This window comes from Buceros rhinoceros, unplaced genomic scaffold, assembly GCF_000710305.1.
Source record: "Buceros rhinoceros silvestris isolate BGI_N320 unplaced genomic scaffold, ASM71030v1 scaffold6157, whole genome shotgun sequence".
In the NCBI taxonomy this organism is placed as follows: domain Eukaryota; kingdom Metazoa; phylum Chordata; class Aves; order Bucerotiformes; family Bucerotidae; genus Buceros; species Buceros rhinoceros.
In genome coordinates, this window is record NW_010423836.1 from 23,719 (window position 1) to 49,668 (window position 25,950).

At 38.5% G+C, this 25,950-nt stretch overlaps 1 protein-coding gene across 1 annotated transcript in view; it reads right to left on the reverse strand.

Moving 5' to 3' along the window:
• Positions 1–25,950, reverse strand: part of RGS22 (regulator of G-protein signaling 22) — a gene marked incomplete at its 5' end in the record, with an annotated part of 35,037 nt that overhangs the window by 8,044 nt on the left and 1,043 nt on the right. Inside the window, 9 exons of the mRNA XM_010140558.1 lie at positions 2,374–2,535; positions 4,520–4,582; positions 7,453–7,611; positions 8,226–8,388; positions 10,453–10,619; positions 11,144–11,236; positions 15,219–15,413; positions 21,326–21,427; positions 22,952–23,077. Of these exons, the coding sequence (XP_010138860.1) occupies positions 2,374–2,535; positions 4,520–4,582; positions 7,453–7,611; positions 8,226–8,388; positions 10,453–10,619; positions 11,144–11,236; positions 15,219–15,413; positions 21,326–21,427; positions 22,952–23,077 (1,230 nt within the window). The remainder of the gene's footprint in view (positions 1–2,373; positions 2,536–4,519; positions 4,583–7,452; positions 7,612–8,225; positions 8,389–10,452; positions 10,620–11,143; positions 11,237–15,218; positions 15,414–21,325; positions 21,428–22,951; positions 23,078–25,950) is intronic.

The following is a 25,950-nucleotide window of genomic DNA, read 5'->3' on the forward strand; positions in this document are numbered from 1 at the left end:
GACTGTAGCCGGTGGTGGTGGGGAGGGGCATTTACTTTTTAAAATGTGATCCTATTGGTTTTGTAAGTCCTGTTATTTCTGTGTTTTCAAAATCTGACAGTGCTACCATTGGACTTTGACAGGAAGGAAAAATAATTCGAAGAACTTCCTTCAAAAGCTTTGAAATAAGAACTTTCCATCTATCCATAAACATCAAGAAATTTCTATAACACTAGGAGATTACCACATGTATCTACTAGAAACACAGTGAGCACTCTAAGAGAATTTTCAGGAAGAGAGATCCCTAAATGAAGAATATGCATTTAGTTTTGGTATAGGAGGCTGGATATTTACTTTGCAAAGAAATTAAAACCAGGGATTTTAACCAGAAATGTGGTATCTAAAAGAGCTGGGTTCTTTCATTATGAATAGTTTTTTAGTTTTGTGAAGGAAAAAAAAGAACCATAACAGCTATAATGAAGAAAGTGAGGCAATATAAAGACACATTCAGTATAACCTAGAATATATTATGGCTTCCTTTGCTCATCTAGCATAGAAGAGAAGGCACAGAGCTGTAGTAATAGGGAAGACAAACAAGCCATATGATATGAAGAGGGATGAGACATGAGCATAAAGGAACAGATGGAAATGATCCACAGTGTTATATATCTTCATATTTGTTTAAAAAAAACCTGTTTTTTGATTGTCCCAAGATGTGCCTCCAGCCTCGTGGTTTATGAGGAGCAATGCAGTCATTGACTCCTAAAGGAAGTTCTGTCTAAACTGATGGCATGATAGAGCTCAGACAATACAAGTATGCACTGTGAAAGGCTGCCCACGTCTTTGGCAATATTCCTCCAGTTCAGCCTGACCCACAATACTCCTACTACTTCAGTCCTTTACTTCTATAAAGAGCATCAACTGCCAACCATGACAAATCGCATGCATGTAGAAATATAGTCAGATTGTACTTTTTCTTGATAAGAAGACAAGTAAAATTAACATAAATGTAGGAAAGGGGGTGGGACATAAAACAATGAAGCCTTTCTTTGGAGATCAGATCCACAAAGAAAACAGAATAAACTACACATTAATTTGCAGAAAGTTTCCATGTCCTCCACAATGAAGCAATGAAGAGTCACAAATCTGAAAATAACATCAAATATGCTGAGAAAGATTTATGTCTTAGGATTTCAGGTGCCTTCATGTCAAGTTTCTAGTCTAAGCTAGTGACTCTGTAACCAAGAGAGAGACAGCAGCACCCCCAGATTGCATTTGAGCAGATGATTCCTCACTTGGGGATCAAGGCCTCTGTGAGGAGGGGAGATTGCCCCCTGGAAACAGAGGAGATTCAGCTTCTAAGGCAGACCCCAAAATCAAATGTGTATTTTCAAGTGCGTGAAAACACACTCACATGCCTGCAATAGGATCTCCAAGCGCTACTGCAGCACTGACTGTGTTTACCTCCTAATTTCTGAGCATGTTAGCTAATCTTATGCTCTCTCCCTGCCACATGCATACAGGCCATGTTCAGGAGCCCAGGAGCCAGGAGTGCTCTGCACTCCAGTAGCTCTTTTGCATCAGCAATATCCCAGAGACAAAAGAAATAAGTGAAAGATCCATGGTACCCCTGTGTTACGGGTTGAGGGTCCGAGGTATCCACTCCTCAAATTACCGTAACGAACCAGGACACCCTGCATTCAGTCCAGGTGTTGCTAGGAGGCTGCAGTGTGATTTAAAGGCTCACTCTAAAGTGAGCCCATTGTGTTTCACCCCACAGAGTAGGAATTTCACATGCGTATCTGGGAGAGAGGCAATCCCTGTTGACCTTCCCCATCACATTTTACCTTGGCCACATCCTCAGCTGCAGTGATATGTGACTGTACAAAGTGCAAGGCAGCTGGGGTCTTCATTGTACAGGTAAGCTTTTTGGGTAGATAATATCTTCACATCTGTATGTTCGACTGAATTTAAAATTTTCCTCCGATTTTGGAGGGATTACCAAATTCAGCAATAATCCCATTATTTAACAGTATGCAACTATAAAGATAGAATGAACATTTTAATGCTTGCATTTTTTCTACTGCTCAACAGATGTATACCAAAATCTGGGCATTAGCTAGTGATAGTGCCCCTTTGGAGACTCAGAAGAATGTTACAGTTTGAAGAAACATTAACAAATACAGGAATAATACATTCAATTAATTAAAAATAGATACCTTTAAAAGGAATGATTTTCACTGAAGAAAAAACAATTTAAACAGTGAAAGAGGTTTTACCATGAACAAGAAAATGCCTAGAAACTTTTTTATTAAAATCCTGCTAATATGTAGTAATGGATGCTTTTGCTTACAGATTGAATGATATTCCCCTTGCTCCATTTTACCACCATACCTTATACTTCTGTACCTCTAGCCAAAAGAGCACTCCATTCTCTAGTAGGTCTCCTTTCAGTGACACAAAGCGTTGAAACTGATATGCTGTCACTGGATTCAACAGCGCTTTGCGGAAAGCAATTATTTCTCTAGATAAAGAAACCCATTTATTGTCCACATGCTGTCAAAAGAGAAATAAATGCACCAAATAAACTTTGTTTCAAAAAGCAATAACAAAGGCATTAGTTAGCATAAACTGTCTGATTCTTATCTTTGCGCTGACCCTAACTTTCGGTAGTTTATGGGTTTATAACATGGATACAATAGAATGTGGCGAGGTTTCATTTCTTTCTTTCCTTCTTTTTTCTTTTTTCCCAGTTTGGTTTGGGCAACATTTTTTGGACGACGTGATGGGAGAGGAAATGACTGACAATGATTTAGACCATACGACTACATACTATAAAGTATGGAAACAGCTATTGTTATTGATTATGGCAACAGGCTACTTTTCTAGAGAACAGTTTGAGTTCTGTGCAAACAAACAACAAAGAAAAAGGAACAGACAAACCACATAGTTTAAAGTTGTAAAATGCTTCTGACAGGGATTTCACCAACAAAATGAGCTTTGAAATGTGTTACCATGATCACCAACAGAAGCCAGAGAGTTTGCTTTCTGTGGAATAAAACTACCAATAGTAAAATCGAATTTAAAGTCATGAAGACACGTTAGAAATCCTCATGCTGCAAAGCAGAGAGCAGTAGGCAGCTAGGAAAGGGTGGAGAAAGAAAAATGGCTTATGCAGGGAGAGTTTGTTTGAAATGAAGTTCAGGCTGGCCTGCCTTCCTGAACAAACAGTTCTTGTGCTGAGGAGCAAGCCAAACAATCCCCTTTATCTGATGTGTGAATGAAAACTATCTTCTAATGGTGGCATGAAACTCTTGAAGTCATGAAAGGACGGAGTGGTGTTCAATGGTCAGCAGGGGACAGAAACAATTTAAGTTGCTGCAGAGTCCTGGAATTCTAACCTGATTCTAAGCTGAAGGTTAAAAACAGGAGTTACACTTTGTGTCCCACCACAGAGACTGCCAGGGATGAGAGCCTGCCCTTGCGAGGAGGTGAGTGGTGGTTGTCCAAAGGGTCCTTTGGTTAAAATAAATCATCTCAACTTAGACAGCAAGGTGGCATCTTAGCGCTCCTCCAGTTCTCCAAACATATTGTGTCTCCTGTGACCAGGAGTTAGGCAACTTTTGGGAAAAAATAATTTTTGGAGCATATTAATGAAGGGAAGAACAAAATGTTGCTTCCATCCCTATACTAATATACAAACAGTGCTTATTTTATGGGTCAACAGCCTTCAAGAAGAACATGGAAAATAATTGTCTTCCTTACAAACAAAGGGAAAACTCAGTTAACAGAACCCACATGCACTTTGGATCCCTTTCGCGCTAATGGTTTGCATGGATAATTGGTGACCGGGTCTCCAGTTTGATTTCAACAGACAATAAAAGTTCAACTGAATAAATGTACACAACTTGTATGTTGGCAATCACAAAGAGTTCACTGCTCTTCAAGAGGAAAAAACTGGCAAACATCTGATGAAATGTATTATTACAAAGGTTTAAGATGTTTAAAATTGATATTATCTCAGTGCTGTAAGATTAAAATACAATTCTAAATGAAACAGACACTGTGAGATATGATTAAACCTGCCCACTCCACTGCATACTTCACATTCCCTTTTGTGTCTGCACATAATCCACTTGCAATAATAAATAAACTACCAGATGCTGGAATGAACAGCTTGTCCCAATAAGTCCACTGCATGCAAAATACAGATAAATGTGAATTAAAGGTACAACACCAGTTTGAGGCGGGTTAAGAGTGCTCCAAAGCCCAGGACAAGAGACATGTTTTTTTCAAGTATGACCTCTCCAGCCAGGGAGGGAGACAGATTTACATCCACTTGGTGAACATCCACCAGGAAGCTAAATTCAACAGCAACGTGAGTAAACAGTCCGCTGCAGACAATACAATCATGACTGCTTTTGACAGCATTACTTTTGGGCCTCACACTGTCAGGAGGGAAACTATGAAGGATGTGCAAGGTCCAAACAGAAAGGACAGTGAAACTGCAGACACGAGAGACACAGCAAACTTCACTTGCCTTCCGCATCCTAGTTGTCTTCCCATATTTTTGGCGTAAAAGATCTTCAGCTACGTTCCTTATCTACGGTTGAACAAAAGATTATAATTGTATTTTTAAATTCTTCTTGTTTCACGTTCAGCCCTCTAATGGTTGAGACCACAGTGGTAGAATAGTTGATACGTCATCATATGGATCTTTGTATCTGAAATTTGTTGTGGATGCACACTGAATACCATTCAGCTACAAATGAGCACATGCACATTAGGACTGGGGAGTTAGAGAAAACAAGCGGCAATAGCCATCAAACTGCACTCTTGCACTGGTTTACCTTACCCATAATGTTCTGAGGGACGTCTTATGTTAGGAACAGATCCGGGGCTTTTTTTTTTTTTTTTTTTTTTTTTTTTTTTTTTTTTCTGGTATGAAATGTTTTTTCTTCCTTTGGACAGCTGTCAGAAATACAGACTTGATCCTGCAGCTTCTTTGTAGCAAAAATACACCTCAAATCAAGGGCAGATTTTCTGAATAAGGACTACATAGCATGCCCACAGTGTTTTGTCACTGTGAAATATGAAGCCAACTGGAGAATGTCATATGGTTTTGTTTCTTCTAAAATACTTTCTTCAAAGGACCTTTTCATCCTCTGAATTTGTTGTAAGAAAAAGAGCAGTGAAACATAAATGGAGTTAGGAAAAGACTAAAAGCCCATTAAAAGTATGTATTTCTCATAAACTGTTTACTAGAGTTGAATACATACTGCATGGGCCGCTCTCCCTGCCAGCACAGTGCAGCAGGTGCAAGAAGAGGCATGAGCTAGCTTCCAGACCTGGGTAAGTCCAAGACGGAAGCAAGAAGAGGAGTTCATTGCAATGTTAAAACACATCCAAAGGGACCAGGGTGGAGATTGTAACGGAAATACCTTTAAATTGTTGTAACCTGGGATTTGAGTTGCATATTATAGGAATTACTATAGCAGGAACCACCAAATCAGTGGAGGACTAACTTACAAGAAGCAGTGCAAGTGAAGCAGTGACCCAACCCAAGCTGGCTTTGGTGCTCAAAAACCCCACTGCATCACACCACCTTTCCCAACCCAAGTGACCACCACAACAGACGGAGCCCAAAGTCGTGGACTAAATGAACTCAATAGACATTTTCTGGCTATTTGTGGACATTTTACAGACATTTCATAGGGGTGGTTTGTAGACAAGGGGAATGATACCTGTGTATTGAATCAAAAGATGGAAATAGGGGTGGTGGTTAATGAAAAAATATTGGATAGTGTGGCACCTGAGCATGGCATAAATGGTATGGAATAAGGAGTGGAAAACGTGCTGGGTTTGGCTGGTATAAAGTTCTTTTTTTTCCTGTTAGCTAGCATGGGACTATGTTTTGGATTTGTGCTGGTAATATAGGGATGTTTCAGTTACTGCTGAGCAGTGCTTACACAGAGTCAAGGCTTTTTAAGCCTCTGACACCACCCCGCCAGCGAGTAGGCTGCGGTTGTACAAGAAGCTGGGAGGGGACACAGCTGGGACAGCTGACCCCAACTGACCAAAGAGATATCCCATATTGTATGATGTCATGTTTAGCATATAAAGCTGGGGGAAGAAGGAAGTGTGGCATTCCACCACAGAAGGTTTGGAGTGATGGCATTCACTTTCCCAAGTAACTTATGCATGACAGAGCCCTGTTTGAACACGTGCCTGCCCATGGGAAGTGGTGAATTAATTCCTTGTATTGCTTGGCTTGCGTGCAGCTTTTGCTTTACCTGTTAAACTGTCTTCATCTAAACCCACAAGTTTTCTCACTTTTACTCTTCAAATTCTCTTCCCCATTCCACCAGGGGAAGAAGTGAGCGAGCAACTGTGTGGGGTTTAGCTGCCATCTGGGGTTAAACCATGACAGCAGCTTAGCCTTATTGCGTGGTCTTGTGCCAGGGCTTGTAAAGGAGGCAGAGTTCAGCTAAAAGGGACAGAGGGTTAGGAAATTTGCTTTAATTAATATAATCATTATTAAAATGATTTGTCTTATCAGAACCTATACTTTTCAGATTGCTTAGTGCTCTGGATCAATGAAAAGTATCCAGTTCACATGCACTTCTTGATGTTAAAAAGATAGAAAACGAGTTTTATGAATTCAATGCAGTGAGCATGTGTCTGCTTTGTGGAACTGTCAGGTTTCCTTCTGCTGTGACATTTGCATTTCAGAGCTGTTGTGGAAATGCAAAAAAACCCAGTCTTTTTGCATCTATCACCAGCAGGATGATCTCCCTACACAGATCCCAGCCAGAGAGGCACTCTCATAAAAGGCAGATGTTAGCTCTGCCCATTCTCATCTTTCTAATGAGCCAGCAGGAGTGAAAGGCTCCTCATTCCCAGTTTTCTGGCAACTTTCTAAAGTAGCCAACTGGAGTAAGTCATGTGGAAGTTAACCTCCTCACTCAGCAGAATTTCACAAGTCTTGGAGCCATTTCTACAGGCACTGCAGCTCCAGATGAGACAATGTGGACAGTGTAAGAGAGAGAGAGAATACAGCATGGGAAGCCCACTCATTTGGTTGCATTCTTGTTCTCCTGGGCAAATCCTTTACTCAAAGCAGCCTTACTTCTGTTTGCAAGTGTATGAGTAGAGCAAAATGGCGTATGGGAAGTACAGCACTACATCAAAGATTAGTTTACTCCTCTGGCAGCATGGCTGGCAGCAGCACTAACACCAGCTCCTCCAGATTTAGGACCTAACAATAATACTGTCAGCTAGAGTAAGTCTTCAGAGGAACTGCCCTCACAATTACCAAGCTAAATGCTTCAACCTGTACATGCTACAGTGTCTCTTTCAATGTAAACTCAGTGTGAGTCATGGGCTGCTTTTCCTCTGAACCATTTTATCCCAGTGGTAAATTATGAGCCAAACAAAAAACAATGGATGTGTTGCTGTTATTAAAAATATTACCTTTGCTTGTCCCTTCACCCTGTGGGGTTCATCTGCCAGGAACAACGGTAGCCATTGTTCTTCTAATCTCTTCTGGACACATTGCTGAATTTCTAGCAGAACTGCTGCCGAAAGACGATCACGAAGGATTTGCCCCCATCCTCCACCTGAATGCATTAGCTAAGCAATCCAAACACAATAACACATGACATAAACTTTTGTGTATACTGAAAGTCCTTTATCTCTCTACACCCTTGATTTAGCAAAGCGTGAGCTTAACTGAAAGCAAAGCATTTAATGCATGCTTACCCAAGGCTCACATGTACTTTTGATAAAAGGGAACAGATTACATTTGTCCCTACCTATAATAGGCTACAGACTCCAGCAAATAATACCCCAGCTTGACCAAGCAGATTTCCTAAGTATCAAGATATTTTGGAGTACCACAACTCAGACTTGCTGTCTGTGGCTTTACCGGCGTGCTAAAACAGAAAGCTGGAACGAGTCACACTGCCTGAGAGCCTTTTTTACACTTTGTCTGTGCTGTGTTGTGCATGCTATGGCTGCGTCCTCAGTCAGGGTTTAGGAGAGATCTTCTGTAAGAGTGGGGGTGGAAGAGCCTGAACAGTAAGCAGAGTTCCCCTCAACCAGAACAGAATCAGATTTCTGGCCAAAATTATAGGTAAGATTTGAGGAGACAGCTTGGGGAAAAACTGGAGTAAAGCTGCTTACAGAGTTTTATCTCAGTCACATCCAGTGTGATTATTCTTTATGAATGGTTTTGTAATTGGTACCTGTTCTTGTTGTTGTCTAGTAGCTGGGCTGCTGGGTCCAAAGAAGTATTTTTTGTTTAAGTACTTGTTTTTAATGTCCTTAGACTTTTCTTCCCTTTTATCTTTATCCTTGTGTGGCATCTTTCTGAACTGTTCGATATCTAGCCAGCACATGAGATCCATGCTAGAAACAAATTTAAACAGACTATTATTTCAATATTGAATTCTTTTCATTAACAACAAGCCAAAGTGTTCAAGTCCCAAATACTGCATCAGATTGGACTGAAATTTTATGTCATTTTTTCTTTGCTAGTACCATGTGGTGTGACCATGTCACTCGCTGAACAAACAGGCAGATCAAACACACATCTAAGGAATCTATCTCATTTAGGGTCCTTCTGAGGTACCCTGAAAGGAGTAACCTTCTCAATGTGCCACTGCTAAACCCAGCAGGGACCCTGAACCAGAGCTGTAATGCAGAACTCACAAAAAAAGTGAAAAATTAAAGAGATGAGGATTTGAAGCCGTACTGCAGGCTGTGAACCACCAAGAGAAAAGTCGACAACCCCTGTTCTGTCTCCTTATCGAATCACCTGAGAAAGGAGCAGGATTACAGCTGGGAACATCAAGCCCAGAAATCACTCCCTTCCTACCCTATGTGAAGTGCTAGAGCTTAAGTCAGTCTCCAGTCAGGTAGACAGAAACAAATTTATGGTATTTTTTTCCTAGGGCCAGCTGGACTTCAGAGTTTCTAGATCTGGACACAGCTCCAGAAGAGTTCTGTGAGAGTTTTTCAAATGTTTTTCTTCATTATGAATTTTCACAAAATAAAATTTCTCCAGACATTAGACATTTTCCTGCCTGATTCTATCACTTAAGATGGGACTTGGCTGTGATTAACAGAGGCAGAAAGTCCCAGAGGCGATTCAGCCTACCTGTCCAGGACCCCATCCTAGCCAGTGATATGCTGTCTGGTGATTCCTACCATTTCCTCAGTTAGAGAGAAAATCTAGACCAGTGGACTCCAAAGCAGGCTGTGCACACCCCAGGAGCGTGCAAGATGATTGACTGGGGAAGAAGATATTAGGACTTCAGTAGCACATGTATATAACTTATAAAAAAAAAATATATATACATATATTGAGGATACATGCTTGAAGATTTTTAACAGATGGGTGCACAGTCAGAAACGTTGGGAGGCCACTGGTCTAGACAACTAACTCAGAAGTCACTTGACCACAGGCACCCACAGCATAATGAGTCTGCACTCATTCCCTACTCTTGTTGTAGTCAGTGAGCAGAAATAGCCATCTTTAGGAATGATTAATTCAAACTGGTTTTAGACGTTACTTTCCGAATTAGAATAATTGTGTCCAGAAGTGTGTGTTTCTCTCTCTGACTACAAAGGGAACCTATGATAATAAGCACAAGCGATGACACTGAGTCTTGGCCGAAAGGATCCTGTGCTAGATGTCCATCTCTGGACACTTTCAAAAAAGCTGTTCAATATCTGATCTAAAATGATAGCAGTGCTTGACTAGAAGCAATAGGCAATACACGAACCATCAGCTCATGGGAATCCAGGTTAAAGGAAGGAAGTGACAATTTAGGTACTTGCTAGCAGTTACTTTAAAAGTATATTTGCCTTTGCCTAAGCAGAATAGAAATTAATGTGGAGCTTGGAAAAAAAAAGAAGAAAAGGTGGCAAACCCACATTTACTTCTGCTAGAAGTTGTGTGTCGATCTTCAATTTTAAATAAACAAGCTCACTTTTTCAAAAACCCCGCATAAACTGTGTCAGCTGCAAGCTGGTACTTAATTCTGTTCAGATCAGCACAAACACAAAACTGCAGTTGCTCCCACACTGAGAGAGTAACGTGGCTGTCTTGTATTTTTACTTTTTTATAACATCCAGCTTTAATTTTTTAAATGGACTAAATTGAATCTATACTAAAAAAGAGAAATTTTTACATTATAGGCTAATTGCTCTACTCAGGGGTTTGTAACTAATCAAAGCAGAAACTGAAAGCAGAACTGTAATACAAACACGTTACGACAGGAGAATTTTTACCCAAGAAATGTTAGGACAATTCAGTTGTCTGAACAATATGCATATGTATTTCATAAACAGATAAATATGTTTTTTAAAAAGACGAAAATCTGCGAACATTTAAATAGCCAAGATCCCCAGCAAAGATTTCTTCTGAACTTAGAAATGGGTAAAATAATAATAATGAAAGAAACATACGCAGCAGAATGCTCATTAAGAAAATCCTGGAACTTTTCTAACTTCTCTTTGTTGTGGATCAGGTCAGATAGACTAGGACCTGCCAGTTCTTTGGGAACTTGATCTAAGTGCTGATCTTCTTTGAGAGCATCAGGATAGGATGGCAGACCAGTGTCAGGAAGAGTACTCTGAGGGAAGAAATTAAGTCACATGCATAACTGCTTTTTTATCTGGTTTTGCTCAGTCTAATAATCCTTGCATTAGATAACTTCTGTCTCTGTAGAACAGCGTTTTGATTGCTGAGAAAATAAATTGAGTTAAGGCTTCACCTTTTAATCAACTTTAGATTTATGTTTGATTTTGCTTTTTTCAGTGTGTTCAGGTTCCATAATCAAATACATATATACACCTGTAATTTACTTGAAATCGAGGTATTTAGTCAGGATTAAGGGCCCAAAATACATTCCACAGACCTTAGTGGAAAATGTCTCATTGACTCGTCATACAGTGGACTGTTGTTGATGTAACTGACAGAAGATCTGTATTTGTAATTAACACATTGGCTATCAATTATTCCCCAAAGTGAACAGTAGAATTGGACTACTTGCTTCTCCAAACTGGCATGTAGTCAGTCTTTCATTGCAGATACTCAAAGTGTTAACCCTCTCTGATAGAAAAAGCGTTTGTTTTTGTTAGTAGGTACTTGTCTTACCTCATGCTTCTTGGAACCACTCTCTTGATGCAAAGCCTGGAGCTTTCTAAAGTACACGGAGTCCAGCTGTCGAGTTTCTTCCACCAGCTCCACCTAATAAAAATAATAAGTTATGTCATCCCTGGAGTAGACATTATAGAAAGATGGAGAGCTGGACAGGCACAGTGGATAAAGAAGAACACATTTGCCAGTAATGAGACTGATGTTTAGAAGACACTAGAAGTCACATCATCGTGACAATTCAATTAAAAGATCCGGAAGAACAAAATTTTCAGATCTGTGTAGGATCACCAGTAGATTTCTACAGAAACTACTAAATAACCTAACTATATCTGTTAGAAAAGAACACTGTATCTGAAAAAATTGGTGAATTGGATTTTGTATATAATGTATAAGGTATATTGTGTCAGACTTAACCTGATTGCCTATACCAGCAAATTCTCTGTCAAAAAAACAGGTCTTAAAACTATGACTCTCAGTGGGAAATGTCAAAAAGATGGAGCGCCTCACCTTTCCAGAAATGGAAATTTAAGACAGGAAAGATGCCATAGTGTCTAAATAATGAAAGCAAAAGCTTTCAGACTCTCCATCTCACCCCCTTCCTTAGTTTTACATTAGGTAATGCCTTAAAATAATAAATTGTGAATAATTAGAACTCATGAAATATTGGCATTTTGTAAACTTAATTAGAAGTGTTACGTGTATAACTACAGGTTCTCCATGCTATCTGCAAACAATCAGCAGCTACATAAGGAACAGTTTGGTGACAGTCTCGGCTGACTAAACCATTCAAATGCAGGTTTTAGAATATTTAGCACAACTGAGCCAATGCATTACACTGATTAGCACACCCATTACAAATATTAGAAAGCTGTGGTCTTACTATACAAGAGTTTATGTGCAAGAGAGTTTTTAGATTAATATTCATTGTGCTTTTGTCTAAATGTGAATACTGCACTAATCACTGTGTTATCTGAATGCCTGCAGGCTCACTGTAACTCTATTCCACTGTTATAAAGTGCTTTTGAGTATTTCCTCTAAAAGAAAATTTAGTTTAAAAGTAAATAGGAAAATAATTCAGAACATTTTTCATAACATTTAAACAGAAAGCAGATAGAGGCAGGATGAGAGTCAGCAATAAAAAGGAACTCTCCTGTTTCCGTGTTTCATTTAAGATAAAAATATAGATACATGCTGACTGTGTCCCAAATAAACAATTTTACACTCACCTAATTCTTGGTAAAATACCTTGTTTCATTATGGGCCAAATATATCCTGCTGCATGGTAGAACAAAGGGGAAGAGTAGAGCCAGGGACTGAACAAAATACAAAGCAGACCTTGTCTTCGTGCTGGGAAGGAGTGTGCCTAAGCATCAGCCTTCGCCTAGCACAGAGAGACTCTAGTGCCTCCTAGAACAGGTCGGTTTACGTCTGTGTATTATAACTCTTCACAAACGCATTTACTGTGCACTCGGAAGGATTTAGTTCTGGTTTTTCGTGCTCTGATTAAGATGTTTGTGTTATTAGGGCACGGAGCAGTCTGCGTGTAACTATGCTTGCAAAGCAAAGCATCATCTAAACTGAAAGGGCAATAGATTATCCCTCCCTTAACTCAAGGAGGGGTAAACTGACACGCGCATTAAACTTGATGAAAAGGTTTATATTTTCAGTTCTTACTCTGGAGGGATTCTTTCATCGTTAGAAGCAGTGAAAACACTGTATTCAGAGGGTGCTCAAAAGCAGAATCATTTTTATACAAAAATTATGTATAATAATACTCAGCTGAGTCAGTGACTTGGTGAGGACTTGCAAAAGATACTAGACAACTAGTGTTGATAATACACATGGAAATTATACATTTACAAAAGACTGTAAAACTAGTCTGATAGAAAGTAAATAAAATTTCAGATTAAGGCAAGCATTGATCGGTTACAGTGTTCTACAGCTCATAAAGAGTTCTGGCTGAAATAGGTTAGAAAAATGCTTAGCAAAAATAATTTATCTGAAAGCTTAGAAAAGATGCTGGAAAGTGAAGGGAATATTTTTGCAGATGTGTTTGGATTAGTGTATTTCATTTTAATAAGTTTTTTTCAGTGTTCAAACTTACAAAGTTTCTTAAGGAAATTAAATTATTACAGGATGAGAGAGAAGGTCCCCTTGTGAATTAATTAGAAGTTAGAAAATAAAAAAACAAATAAATAAATAAATTTAATTATGGGTGTGGGGTTCCTATTGGAATCTCACAGGGATTTGCACTGAGGGATTTTTTTAAAAAGCATTTAGAAATTGTCTGGAAAAGGAAGTGAGGAGACAACAAAAGTTTGCAAAATTATTTCACAGAGTAAAAAAATTAAATTGACTGTGAAGAGCTGCAGGATTTCAGGACACTTTAGAGTCTGCATGATAAAAGGGCAGTTGAATTCAACAACAATAAACATTAAGTCATTCCAGTGAGCTCCAAATTAGGGCTTTCCATTAGTTGTTATTACTTAGTAAAGAGATCTTGGAATCCTTGCAGATGGCCATTAGCTTACATTTCACAGATCCACTCAAAGTTCACCAGGAGTCAAAAGACAATTAGATTCATCAGAACAGTTAGGAAAGGAACAAAGAGCAAAACAGAAAACATGATTCAGCCACTGGATAATCCTCAGTGCATCCAGATCTTGAGTACTGCTTGCATCTCATCAAAAGAATATAAAATGGGGTCATAAGTGTAACAAAGGTATTGAACACCTCCTGTAAGAGGAGAGGTCAAAAGGTAGGTATAGGATTCTTGAGTTTCAAAGAAATGTAATTGAAGTGGGGTACCACAGAAACATGTTAAAGCATAACAAGTTTGAGAATATAACAAGGTAACAATTGTTCACTGTTCCTCCTGACATACAAATGTAGTGCACCAGATGAAATTAGCAGGGAGGGGGTTGAAAAAAAAAAAACCAAAACAAGATAAACATTTTTTTCTCCTATCGCATGATTAAACCATGGAAACCAGTACTACAGTGAGGCTGAAGATATAAAATGACTCAAGACGTTTACATAAACCCATGGGGGGAAAAATAACAACTCAAAGTCTATTTAATACAAAAATGTGGGTAAGACATCTCCTTCATAAACTTTCTCAGTTGCAAAGGACAGAAGCTGGCAATACAAAACTTCCACAAAGGTATTCTAGAATGGTTTGCAAGGGGCAATGAATGCCTGTTCTCATTACGTGCTGACAGTGATGGTATTTGCTATGAAAACAGAGTTGCTTCATCTAAGGTCATAGTGGAGAAAAGCAGGAACAAGAACTAACTTTCAAACTCCTATAGCTGTTAACTTTTGATAAGTGTACAAAGAGCAGAAAGCCACAGCATCCACCACGATCTCCACCATTTCTTGTCTTTATTTGTGAAAAGCAGAGTCAGGATTGCAGCCGTCTCCTCTGACCTGCATGAGCCTGCTCAATTCAAGCCTTTAGAGGCTTTCTAGAATTAGAACCGAGTACACCATCAAGCTACCTACTTCAGGAGGCCTGCAGGGCACAGTTAGACCTTACAGAGCAGAGCAGCTATCTAAAAAGTGTTTGGGGCAAATACAGCTGATCACCATACCACATTTCCTCTTACATTAAGCAGTAGCTGAACACCAAGAAATACTTGACACAATTAATATGGACCTAGCATCACTGTACTGACACTCTAGAAACACAGCTTATTTTGTGCTTATCATCAAAAACTCGGAAGGCTTGGGAGCAAACCATCATAAGAAAATTGCTTTTGATCAATGGTAAGATTGCAGAAACATGACACTTCTGAGCACAAAGAGAAGTTTTGCCATAGCAAGATGCATTCCTCTCTAATTCACAGAGCAAGGGATCTATGAAGCCTGCACCTTCCTTTTGGATGGGAAGTCTGCTTTCCACAGGAAGCTCAGCCTGCTCCACGCATCAGCTTAGAAAGGAGTTGGTGAGTAAAACAGCTAATATACTTCTTCCTTCCTGACTATAAATGTAACAGGGTTGCATATGAAGACTCTTGTAATTTTCTTCCCTGACATAAGAACTTTTCATGGTGTCATCCAGATCAGTTACCTTTCCATAAGTATATCTGTCTGCTTCCATCATCTTCATCCATGGTTCTAGGAGAACAGTGAGGATATATTCTTCTGCTGGGTCAAAAAGATCCTCAAAAGCTGGGTCAATTTTCTGATAAATCATGTTTTTCTTACTCTGATGAAGTCCAATGTCCATACTGGCAGATGGAGCAATGTAAGTTGCATAAAGAAACTGCAATAAAATAGAAGAAAACTGTTTCTTAGACGTCATCCATTTCAATGGTCACAGTCCATTGAAGGAGAGCATAATGCATATTTGTCCCCTTTTCTCCCACTGCCTTGCTGTATATTCTGAATGTATATCTAATTACACCTGCCTTGTTTTCACCAATATTACTATTTTGTCCAAAATTCAGTTATTGCCATAACTGACCTCATTGCCATTTTTACTCCTACTTAGAACGGTTAGATCACAAAATAACGCTTAATATAATTTTTGCTTGGAGGTATTTGCTATATAAGCAATTCTTAGTATAAGCTATTCTTAGTTGGGTTGCAGCAACTGCACGCTTCATGAAGTTGCATTGCTGTTTTGCAGAATACGTGCTGGGTCAACTTGTGAAGGAGTCTTGTTCTGAATAGATGGGAATTTGCAAATTTAAGGTTAAAATTAATGAAAATTATACTATTTCATTCTGTATGGAGATTCCCTTGCACAGTTCATTGACATTGGTGAGAATCCATCAGGGTACAGGATCCATAAGATGAGCTACCACTGCACAACTGAGGTCTAAATACTCACCAAAGCAAAGATTACAATAAGCTTTTCTATGAAGCACACAGAGTTTACTATTCAACATGTACAAACAGAAGAAAGCTGAACCTGGAGAATTTTTTCTCCTCATTAGCAGCTCATTCTTGAAGCATAGAGTAATTTTTTTTAATTTATTTCAGGTTTTGTTTCCAAATAGTCCCCTAAGTCAAATTCTTGTTTTTTAAATATTTCATAAATTGCTATGAAAAAAAATCAGGGTTTAAAACTCAGACAAAAACATTTTCTTCCAGGAATATCTTGGAAGAAGATATTCCAGAATATCTTTCTAATACCTTATGATGCTGACTGCAGCTAGGAATTCAAGTGAAAAAAAAAAAGCTACTGTAATAAATTTTATATACTTATAAATTTTTTCTCTTAATTTTGTTAAAGTTTAACTATTTTTCAAATATATGGTCGGGGGATCAGATTAGTAGCATAAATCAGAATTTGTCTCTAGGATGGCATTAAGGAGCCCATCTTCACTATTTATTATCACAGTTTTGGCAATGAAGAATGCAGGTTTCTGATGATTCTCATTTGTCTAATGTTGCTAAAATCCAGCTGTTATTAGCAGTACAGCTAGCAATACTACAAAGCAGTAGAAAATAAGGAAATAATATATTTACTCTATGTTCAAGTGGTGATAAAACACTGTTTTGTTTAGATTTTGTGGGAGAATACTTGAGTACATTAAATAATGGTATTTCAGTTTGTTTTAAATGAAATTATGATTTACTAGACTCTCTTTCAAACAACAGTACCAGACTACAGCCCTGTTATTTTCGACCTTAACAGTTTGAATCAGACCCTTTAGACTCTCCTGACATCAGGTCACTGAAGAATACAGGGCTATGTTGGCTGACATCTATCCCCCAGTGTTAGGGGTCGAGGGACCGATATACCTCGATGTACCTTAACGGAATCCCTCCGTCCTGATAGGAAGGGATTTAATAGGGAAAGGAAGAAATTCACACCTCGGTCTATTCGGATAGCTGAAACAAACTTTAATATATAGATATATATTACCTGCTGTCTATGCAGGATTCCACCCCCTTTCTACATAGATCTAATTGCTGAAAACAAAGATGGTTTGTGGCTATTGTGGCTTTATTGCCATCAGTGCAATAAAGATCCCCAGGTGTAAGAGTAAGGTCAAAGAATGAGGACACCCACAGGAAGAGTCCTAGCTGAAGAACACCACCACATGTATTCTAAATTGTGCCCTTCTCAGAAAATCCCCAAATAAATTTGAATTTAACAGAAACAGCATTAGTTAGATTGATAGAGACTTCAAAAGTTGGAAGTTAATTTGAATAACCTTAACACTAATAAAGTTTCAGTTATATCATGTTCTATCTAGCCTGATCTACAATATTTAACATATAAAATAGTCAAATTAGAAGGGACCAGTCCAATCATATATAGATGTGGTGTTTTTAAAAATGGACTTTTTAAAGAGGGCTTATCAATTTTATTCATCATTAGGCCTATATTGCCCCATTGCTATGACTCCTAAAACCACACAAGGAATCTGTTAGTTGGTGAAAGGGTCCAAAATAAGTCCTTAATATTTTAACACACATTTAACCTGGTTCCTTAAATATCTGATAATTTTTAGCATAGTTTTAAGAATAAAATCAAAACAAACACTCCACAAATTTTTTGTGTGGAACTCTTCTTTCCCCCACGATTTTGTATGAAATGGGTTAACTTGAGTATATTTGCTACTTTTCAGAACTGACAAAAAAATATCAGCCTACAGAGTCAGAAATTGCCCAGACTAAGGGATCTTTGCCCAAAATCTATTGACAATCATCTGCTCACAAACACTGTTGTAATATGTTGCCATGTTGTGGGCTGCTCTACCTGCAGAACTGTGCCCAGTCCCATATGATTTCACATGCAAAACTGGAGCATAGTAAAGAGAGACATTTTTTCTTCCAGAAACAATAGTTAGGGCTCCTAACACACGTGAAGCAGAAATGTAGAGGTGGTTAAACTAGCTATAGGAGCACACTTTTCCAAACTCAAAGGACCAGACCCTCAGTGCTGTAATTAGGATGGCCTCTTCACTTTTGAAGGACACCAATTCACAGTGTCTAGGATTTGGGCTGATGCCATCTTTTTGCTTAAGTTATTGCAAGAATCCATTGCTATGAGATTTGACCCATCAAGTAAAAAGCATCACAAAGCAGCAAAGTGAATGAATACACTTGCAGATAGGGAAGAAATGAGAAGGAGCTTTTGTCCCTGTGTCCCTTGCTGAGCATTCAGGTGCATCTGTAGATCTGCACTGATCTGAATGCAAGGACTGACAGAAAACCAACTGCAAAGAGTTCTAGACATGCCAAAGAAATGTCTGTGTTCACAGCCTTCAACACTGGACAATGAAGAAGTTAGCAAGATATAGGGAGGAAATACATTGTATCCTTTAAAAAAGAATATTCATAACCTTTTTTGACTCTCACGTCATGGAAATCTTGTGGTTTTCTGAATCTCAGTACAATAGTGAAACTGTTGTACTGGTCAATCTCCTAAAGGATCAACCGGAAAAATTACAGTAAATTAAGTTAAAGGTTATCAAATTTATACAAAAACCTTAAACATGTGACATCAAGTGCATATAATACTTCATTTATTCAATGTTTAGTTCCTTTTATAAAACATGAAGAATTTTTCTACCTGCCAGCTATACATTAGAATAAGTGATGGATTGAACCCAAAACCCTACATGGAAATTTGGTCAGAGTTTGAATCTTCAAGTCACTTACAATGGCATGAATCTGAAGATACAAAATGCTTAAGAAATTCAGATTAAGACTCTGGCTCATTTGTGACTTTCCAAATCAAGGATAGTCCAAGTCCTTGGGTTTAGGAGTGAATTCATCCCAGAGCAGAAGGCTTTGGTAAGCAATCTCAGAATGACTAGACCAAAGCAAAAAACACAAGAAAAATTTAAGTCCAACTCCTTTGTGTTGCTGCTCAAAGGCATGGATATTGCTCTCATCTAAATGAGGAGCTTGTGCAGCTGCTAGGCAGAATCATATGATGGAAGAATACAATGCACTGGCTGGTCTTAGATGGAAAGGTTAAACCGCTTTAACCCCCATCATCACTTTCCACTAATGTAAATCTTGTGTCTGACCCTAAAAGTTCACAGTAATAACTCCCTTTATGTAACTATAGAGATAAAATACTGTACTTCCCATAACTGCATGAAATTTTCTAACCCTAAATAACAATTCTTTTAATTGAAAACTACAATATGTATTTCTTTATTGCTTTTCTTTCCCAATTTATTTCACACACCTGTGAATATGTTTATAGTGAGCAATCATATATGTTCCTGGGTGATTACTGGTGCTCATTGTTTTTCCTATGCATTGGATTTCATTCTCACTGTAGCGTCTTTCCCTGGATGAGTGAATATATACCTTGGAATGTTATTTTCCTACTCTATCATAAAGCTGAGATAAAAACACCTGACAAATGAAACAATGAGTAGCAGATACACAGCAATTCAGGTTTGGTCTTGTTTCTAACAGGAAGCAGGCAGAACACCTACAGAATACTCTGCATGTCTCTTTCTGTAACAAATAGTAAAATATATGTGATGATGTGTTGCGTGAACCTGATCCACATTCTCCTAGGATTATGTGGAGTGGCTATCCTGATGTGCCAAAGGTTAGCGCAGAATTTGGGAAGACGTCTCTTCCATAAGCAGACCTTGCAGATTGGATGCAGCTTGACTCTTTACCATGTTCCAATGAAAACAAGAATCATTTTTGTGCAGCCTTAAAAGGCAAGCTTGAGAATGATACCAAATGTTGCACCACATGTGTTGATTTGTGTTGATTTGTTACATTTCAGCTGTTAGTTATGCTAATGGAACAGTTTCAGATATTTCGTTTTGATGTATTTACTTTAATGGCTACGTGTGTGTAGCTCTCTATGATTGCCTGGTAACACATATTGTACGATGTTCTGCTGTCACCAGCAGGCCAGCACTGGAAATAAATACGTAAAAAAGACATGGGCCTTATTTTTCAGTCATGCAACCACTGCAGAATGAGTGTAAGCTGGTGTGAAATGAAAGCAAATTGAAAATCATCATGCACCATAACCTAAAATTTGGCCTGCAACAAGACACGTGGGAAAATGAAGGCAGTCTAAATATGTTAACTTGCACATCTACTTGTGAGCGGGGTCCCTAGCCACACACAGGCCTGGGCAGATATGAGAGACAGTCAGGCTTAGGGCTACAGTCAGTTGCCCTCAGCCTCAGGCCGTGAGTAGAGCTGGAGGGAAAGACAACTATATAGGGTAGCAGTGACAGGAGAGAGCGAGGAATCAGTGCCTCAGCCTCTGCTTGGAGCTTCTGATTCAGGTGGGAATTCTGGACAGACGTGCAAAATTCTGGCATTTACCCCAGTAAAACCTTCAAGTAGGTAAAGAAGACCATTTCAAAGAAGTCCAGATGCTCAGTAACGTAAGTCATACAAAGAGATTATTCTCCACTGCTCTCTACAGATACTTGTCTCAACAACACGTGAAGTAGCTTTGCTGTATTACAGCATATATTGAAATATGCAGATAGCATATACTCCTACACAAGGTTTACCGAGGAAAAACAGATGGAAGTCTCACAAAGTTATTTTTAGAAGTTGCTTGGAGTTCTTCTAATGATATCACACTGCTGCAGAACCCTTCGCTGGCATTACCGAATTATTCTGCAGTCAGTGACAGCCATCAGCACCCCCTTGGCCTGTGGTGGACCAGTTCACTTTTGTTTTATTCCCTGACTTTAAAGTGCATGCTCAATTAAGAATGCTCTTTTATAGGAAATATTAGTTCTGCTTGACACTAAAGAGACACTAAAAGATTTCAAAGATGAAATCAGGGGATGATGATAGTGAAAAGAGCATAATGATGCCCTGATAATCAGAAAAAGAAAAACAGGACTGACACCAAAAGATCCATTTTCATGGTTAAGGTCATTATGAGAGGTCTAGACTGTGAGACCTGCAATTCTCACCCACACAAGAGATGGAAGGAAAGGTACAGCACAATTACGAGGTTTAGAAAAAATATTATCTTCGATGTTAACACTAAGCAGATTGTTCCCTAGAAATAAAACTATGCATGTTTAACATTTAAATCAAGAAATTCCATGGAAACAATCCAAAGAGCTTCTTTTATTGCCCACAACCCAGATTTACTTTGGTGTGGGTTGCCAAGATTTGGAAACTTTTCTACTTTATCTTCTTTCCGGTCTTTACAGTGAACAAATGTATTTGTGAAGGGAAAACATATTATTTACAACTTACTTGAGCTTGCTTGCATATTTTGAAAGGATGCAGAGTTTCTTGGTAGAAAAGCTGATGATAAGCATGTAGGTCAAACCAAAAGTAGGCGCTGTTCTTCCACAACTAGAGATGAAAAATATTGTAAGTTATTCCTACCCAAATATCTCAGCTTTATAAAAGGTTGACTTCTCAATGCAAGTAATTATTTAGCTTCTTGAGGTCATCATAAATCAAGCTCAATGTAAGATGTATTTCATATTCTGTTGCACACTGGCAGAAGGACAACATATTTAATGGCATCATCACTGCGATACTGTATCTTTTATTGTATACTTTATGCATAATTTGTCATTCAAATTATTAACATTTAAGTTAACATTTGAAAAGTAACCACATTTCAGTGGCATAAAGCCAGCACTAAAGAAGAAATGCTGATAATGGACAAGCAGAATTTGTGCCATGGTGAAATAGCATTTTGCAGCAATAAGCAAAACAATTAAATATTGTATACCCGACATATGTTACTGGGACTATCATTACGTTTTCATTATCTGTGCTTCTGAGGTACAGAGTCTTGGCCTCATTTCATAAATTCAAATAAATGTCAAAAGATCTTTCAGAAGAAGGGCTCAAGATCTTTCTAGATCATGCTTACAGGGTCTGAAACCCCCAGCACTGGACAATAAAGGTAGATAGGAGCAGGGAACTTTGCTCCGCAAACTGTAGCCTGCCAGACCTGGCATATGAGTGACATAGGCTCCACAGTTATAGATAAAATGCTAAGGAAATAATTTTCAAAGGAGTCTCGCACCTGCAAAGGCTAGAGGACATGTCAGATGAAAAAAGTTACTTTTATTTAGATTTCTATCTATACACATTTAACATTTTTAGCTGAAGGTATTCAGCTTTGGAAACATTGGCTCTTGTTTTGTGGTAGTCAAAGGCATTTCTAGCTACTGCTGCTGGATTCTGGGTTGTGCCAGTGGTGAAACAGATGTCCATCTTGATTGCATTCAACTCTCCCTTAAAGACTCAGTTTTTCTGCAAAGCCACGAAACACTGACTCAGATTCAATCCTCAATTTACACCCAGCAATGAATGATGGATCTGCAGAGAAGAAGTAGTGTTATGCTTCTCAGAAATCCAAGAAGCTTTGTGGAAGTAGAAGAATGTTTTTAAAACATTGGATATTTTGGACATCACTAACCCAACAAGTAAAAAGGAGGCAGATTATCATGAGTAATAGCATAGCGGATTTTCCAGCTTTTAAAAAAAATGTTTATGTGGGTTAAGACCTCATATTCTCCGCCAAGTTAAAGGCTAGTTTTTAAAATTTATTAATCTTTTTTTTTTATTCCTGATGGTACAATCAGATTTCCAATAGGTTTAGGACAGTTAGGATCTGACAGCTTCGTTGAGACCTGTCATTACTTTGAATATACACATGAACAGTTTATTGTTGTTGAGGGATTGGAGTCTCACAAGTGATAATTCATCTAGTCATCAATCTTTCTTTCTCCATTTTTTTTTTGTTTGGTTTGGGGTTTTTGTTTGGGTTTTTTTTTTTCTTCAGTCTGGCTGCTCTCTAAAACTTGGCATTCAGTCAATTCCAGACTAAATTATCACAGGGTAGGAAAATGCTCATACCTTATTCCCTGACTTCTCACAGAAGTGTGTGAAGTGGTAGCCGGCTCTGTTCTCCAAATAAAGAGACTGCAGCATGCTTTCCATTCTTGATCCCCCTAAGACAATACTGCCAACAGCACTTCTCCCCTGGACAAATAACATATAGTTACACAGCAAGGAATAACAGCTTTTCATTATTTTCAAATGTCAGTACATTGTAATGAAAGGCCGTGCAGTATGTTCAATTACTATCTTCATCCCAAGAAACCAGACTCCATTTTCTACTACACATGCAATAGATGATAGCTCTCCCTACCATATTCCCCACTAAATATTCACACCCAATGGAATAAGGCTGATGACTGAAGGCATGCAGAGTAGCAAGTGACTGTAGCATCCCTTAGGTGATTCCTCAATACTTGAAACAGAAAAACAAACGTGGCCTTAATTCTGTCCTTAACTCTTTAGCTCTGAATCCATTGAATTCCAATGATACTAAACCGTATCTCTTAGCTGTCAAGAGTTGTCTCAGCTCAGGCTACTGTGTTTTGAATTAAGCGAAGTTAATTGGTGGTTTTTTCATCAAGCCTCAGAACAATTAACTATAATGGAACAAAAGATATGTCTCCTGGGGTTACACCACTGACATCATCAACAAAATCATGAGCATTTGAAGGGAAATGCTCTTTCCTGTGGCTAGCTGCTGGAGCGTTTGAGGAAGAATACATCCATTTTGGCAATGCTCACAGAGAAGCCAGAGGAAGTTACAAAGTAGTAAATTTATTATTGTTGTTATTAAATTCATTTCTGAGAGAAAATTTGGATGACTTGCCATCTCTGATAGCAGAAATGGAAGATGAGTGTAGTGGCTGACAAACAGCTTCTTTGCAAACATTAACAGGGATGGAGAAGGGCAGGAGGAACCCAGACCTCTGAAGCAGACTAGGAAGATCCCCCTCCCCAGTGTGAATTTAGACTATGAATCCCTGCATTCCCCTTTGCATCCTATTTGTGATGGCAAATTGCAGGGTATTGACTGTAGGCTCCAGTCTAGCCCTGTATGTAAGTGTAAATGGATAGTATTTTCCTCCCTGAGGCAGAGGGAAATTCTGCATTATGAAAGTTTCTAAAAACTAATAATTCATGGTGTGAATATTTCCTGAATATTGTTTCTAACTGCAAATGTTCTCTAATTGCAAAGACTAGCCTTTTCTTCTGTCAAAATTAACATAGAAATAAAATCATTGCAGTGATTTTGATGTGAAAAATAAACAATTGTGCTCAGGTGATCAGCAAACTCCACGTGTAAACAGCCCCAATCAAATAGGTGACAGACACCACATAGAAAATGCTGACATTCTGGTTATACCTCTGCATAAGGCATTGACATTCATATAATCAAACCAATTTCTCCCCATTATTGACTACCTCCCCTTTAATACTGGAGAATAAAGTGTTTTAAACCATCTTTCAAGACAACTGAAGTTTTCAAGTAGTACTTACTGGGAGCAGCTCAGCATAGGTGTACTTTCTATGACCCTGGTATTTTGAGGCTTCGGTATCATCCAAAGCTAAGCAATGAATCGTGTCTCTGCTCACTGACTTTGGCCTGGATCCACAAAAAACCAAAATTTTCAATACTTAAGAAAAAACTAGGACTGCTTATAAAATAAACAACTAAGAAGGGACATGAGAGAGGTAGAATGACATAGTGAACAGTAGAGAAAAAAGTATGTGGAGTTCAAATTTATAATAAATGCAAAAAAAATTGTGAATATTTTTTCAAGTGGATCTGTGGAAAAATCACTGACACAGCATATCTTTAAGGGCAAGCACAACCTCAGTTAGTTTCTCATTTGTTTTGTGTTGGGGCACAAGCAAATGAGAAACTAATCAGCCAGGGAGGAATTCTCCATGCACAAAATCTGTACCATGACTGTGCTTCACTAAGCAGATCATTGTATTAAAGAAACATATTTATCAATACAGTAGGATCTAAAAGCCTTTCATAAACATTTGATGTATATTAGTGTGCACGAAGATGTACAAGGTACTTTTGTACTTACCACTTCCTTCGACTAGAAATGTCATCCCTTTGGGGGCTCTCACTTGATGGCAGGGTAGGTGATAATCTTGATAATCTCTTCAAAGATAAATATTTGGCATAGCTAGTTTTAGTGAAGTTATTGGTGAGCTTTTTCTACTTTTCTTAAAAGACTACAGAAAAATAAGTCAATTCTGATTATTTTTCCACATTTGTGTTTTCTTAACATGTTCTCATTAACTACTCAAAAACATTTAAGGGTTTTCAGGACTATTTTTCCTTGTCAATCACAACATGTAAAACTGCAAATTGAAAAAGCTTCTCTGGAGAGCTTGCAAGATTTTTCAGCATGACTTAATAACCACTATAGCTTAAAAATTACATTTTTAAGAGGCAGAAATGTGTTACATGCACTTTGTACAGAATTACAGACTATGTCAGGTGAAGAGCGTGTGAACATGTTTTGTGAATCTTAACTAAGATTACCTTAAGTAGCTCACTGTAAGACAGATATAATCGCTCCAGCTAGAAGAGAAAGAGGGCATTCTGCCACACCATCCCTGACTTATCTTGAACAAAATCATGCTATGACTTTTCAGAGACACTAGTTGCATTCAGAATGCCCTCAGAAATTCACCCAGAGCTGCTGCTCTTTCAAAACTCTTGCAAGCATGGTGGAGCTGGAAGATTCACAAGTTTGCATTTCTCATGGGGAAAAAGAAAAATAAAGCAGTAAGACACAGTGCATCAGCTGATTCTCTGAGGTTCGTGGGTGCCAGATCATAGTCGTCTTCAAGTGCTGAATTCAACAGGAGCTGGAAAACCTGCAGAGTTACGATCCTGTCTGCCTGACCTATAGCTAGTCCTGGGTTATTAGCATACCTTGTGAAGCCAGAATTTGTCTCTGTAAGAGGCAGCTGCTTCCGCTCCTTTTCCTGCTGTGATCAGCAGGAAACCGGCCTCTAAATCCCGCTTC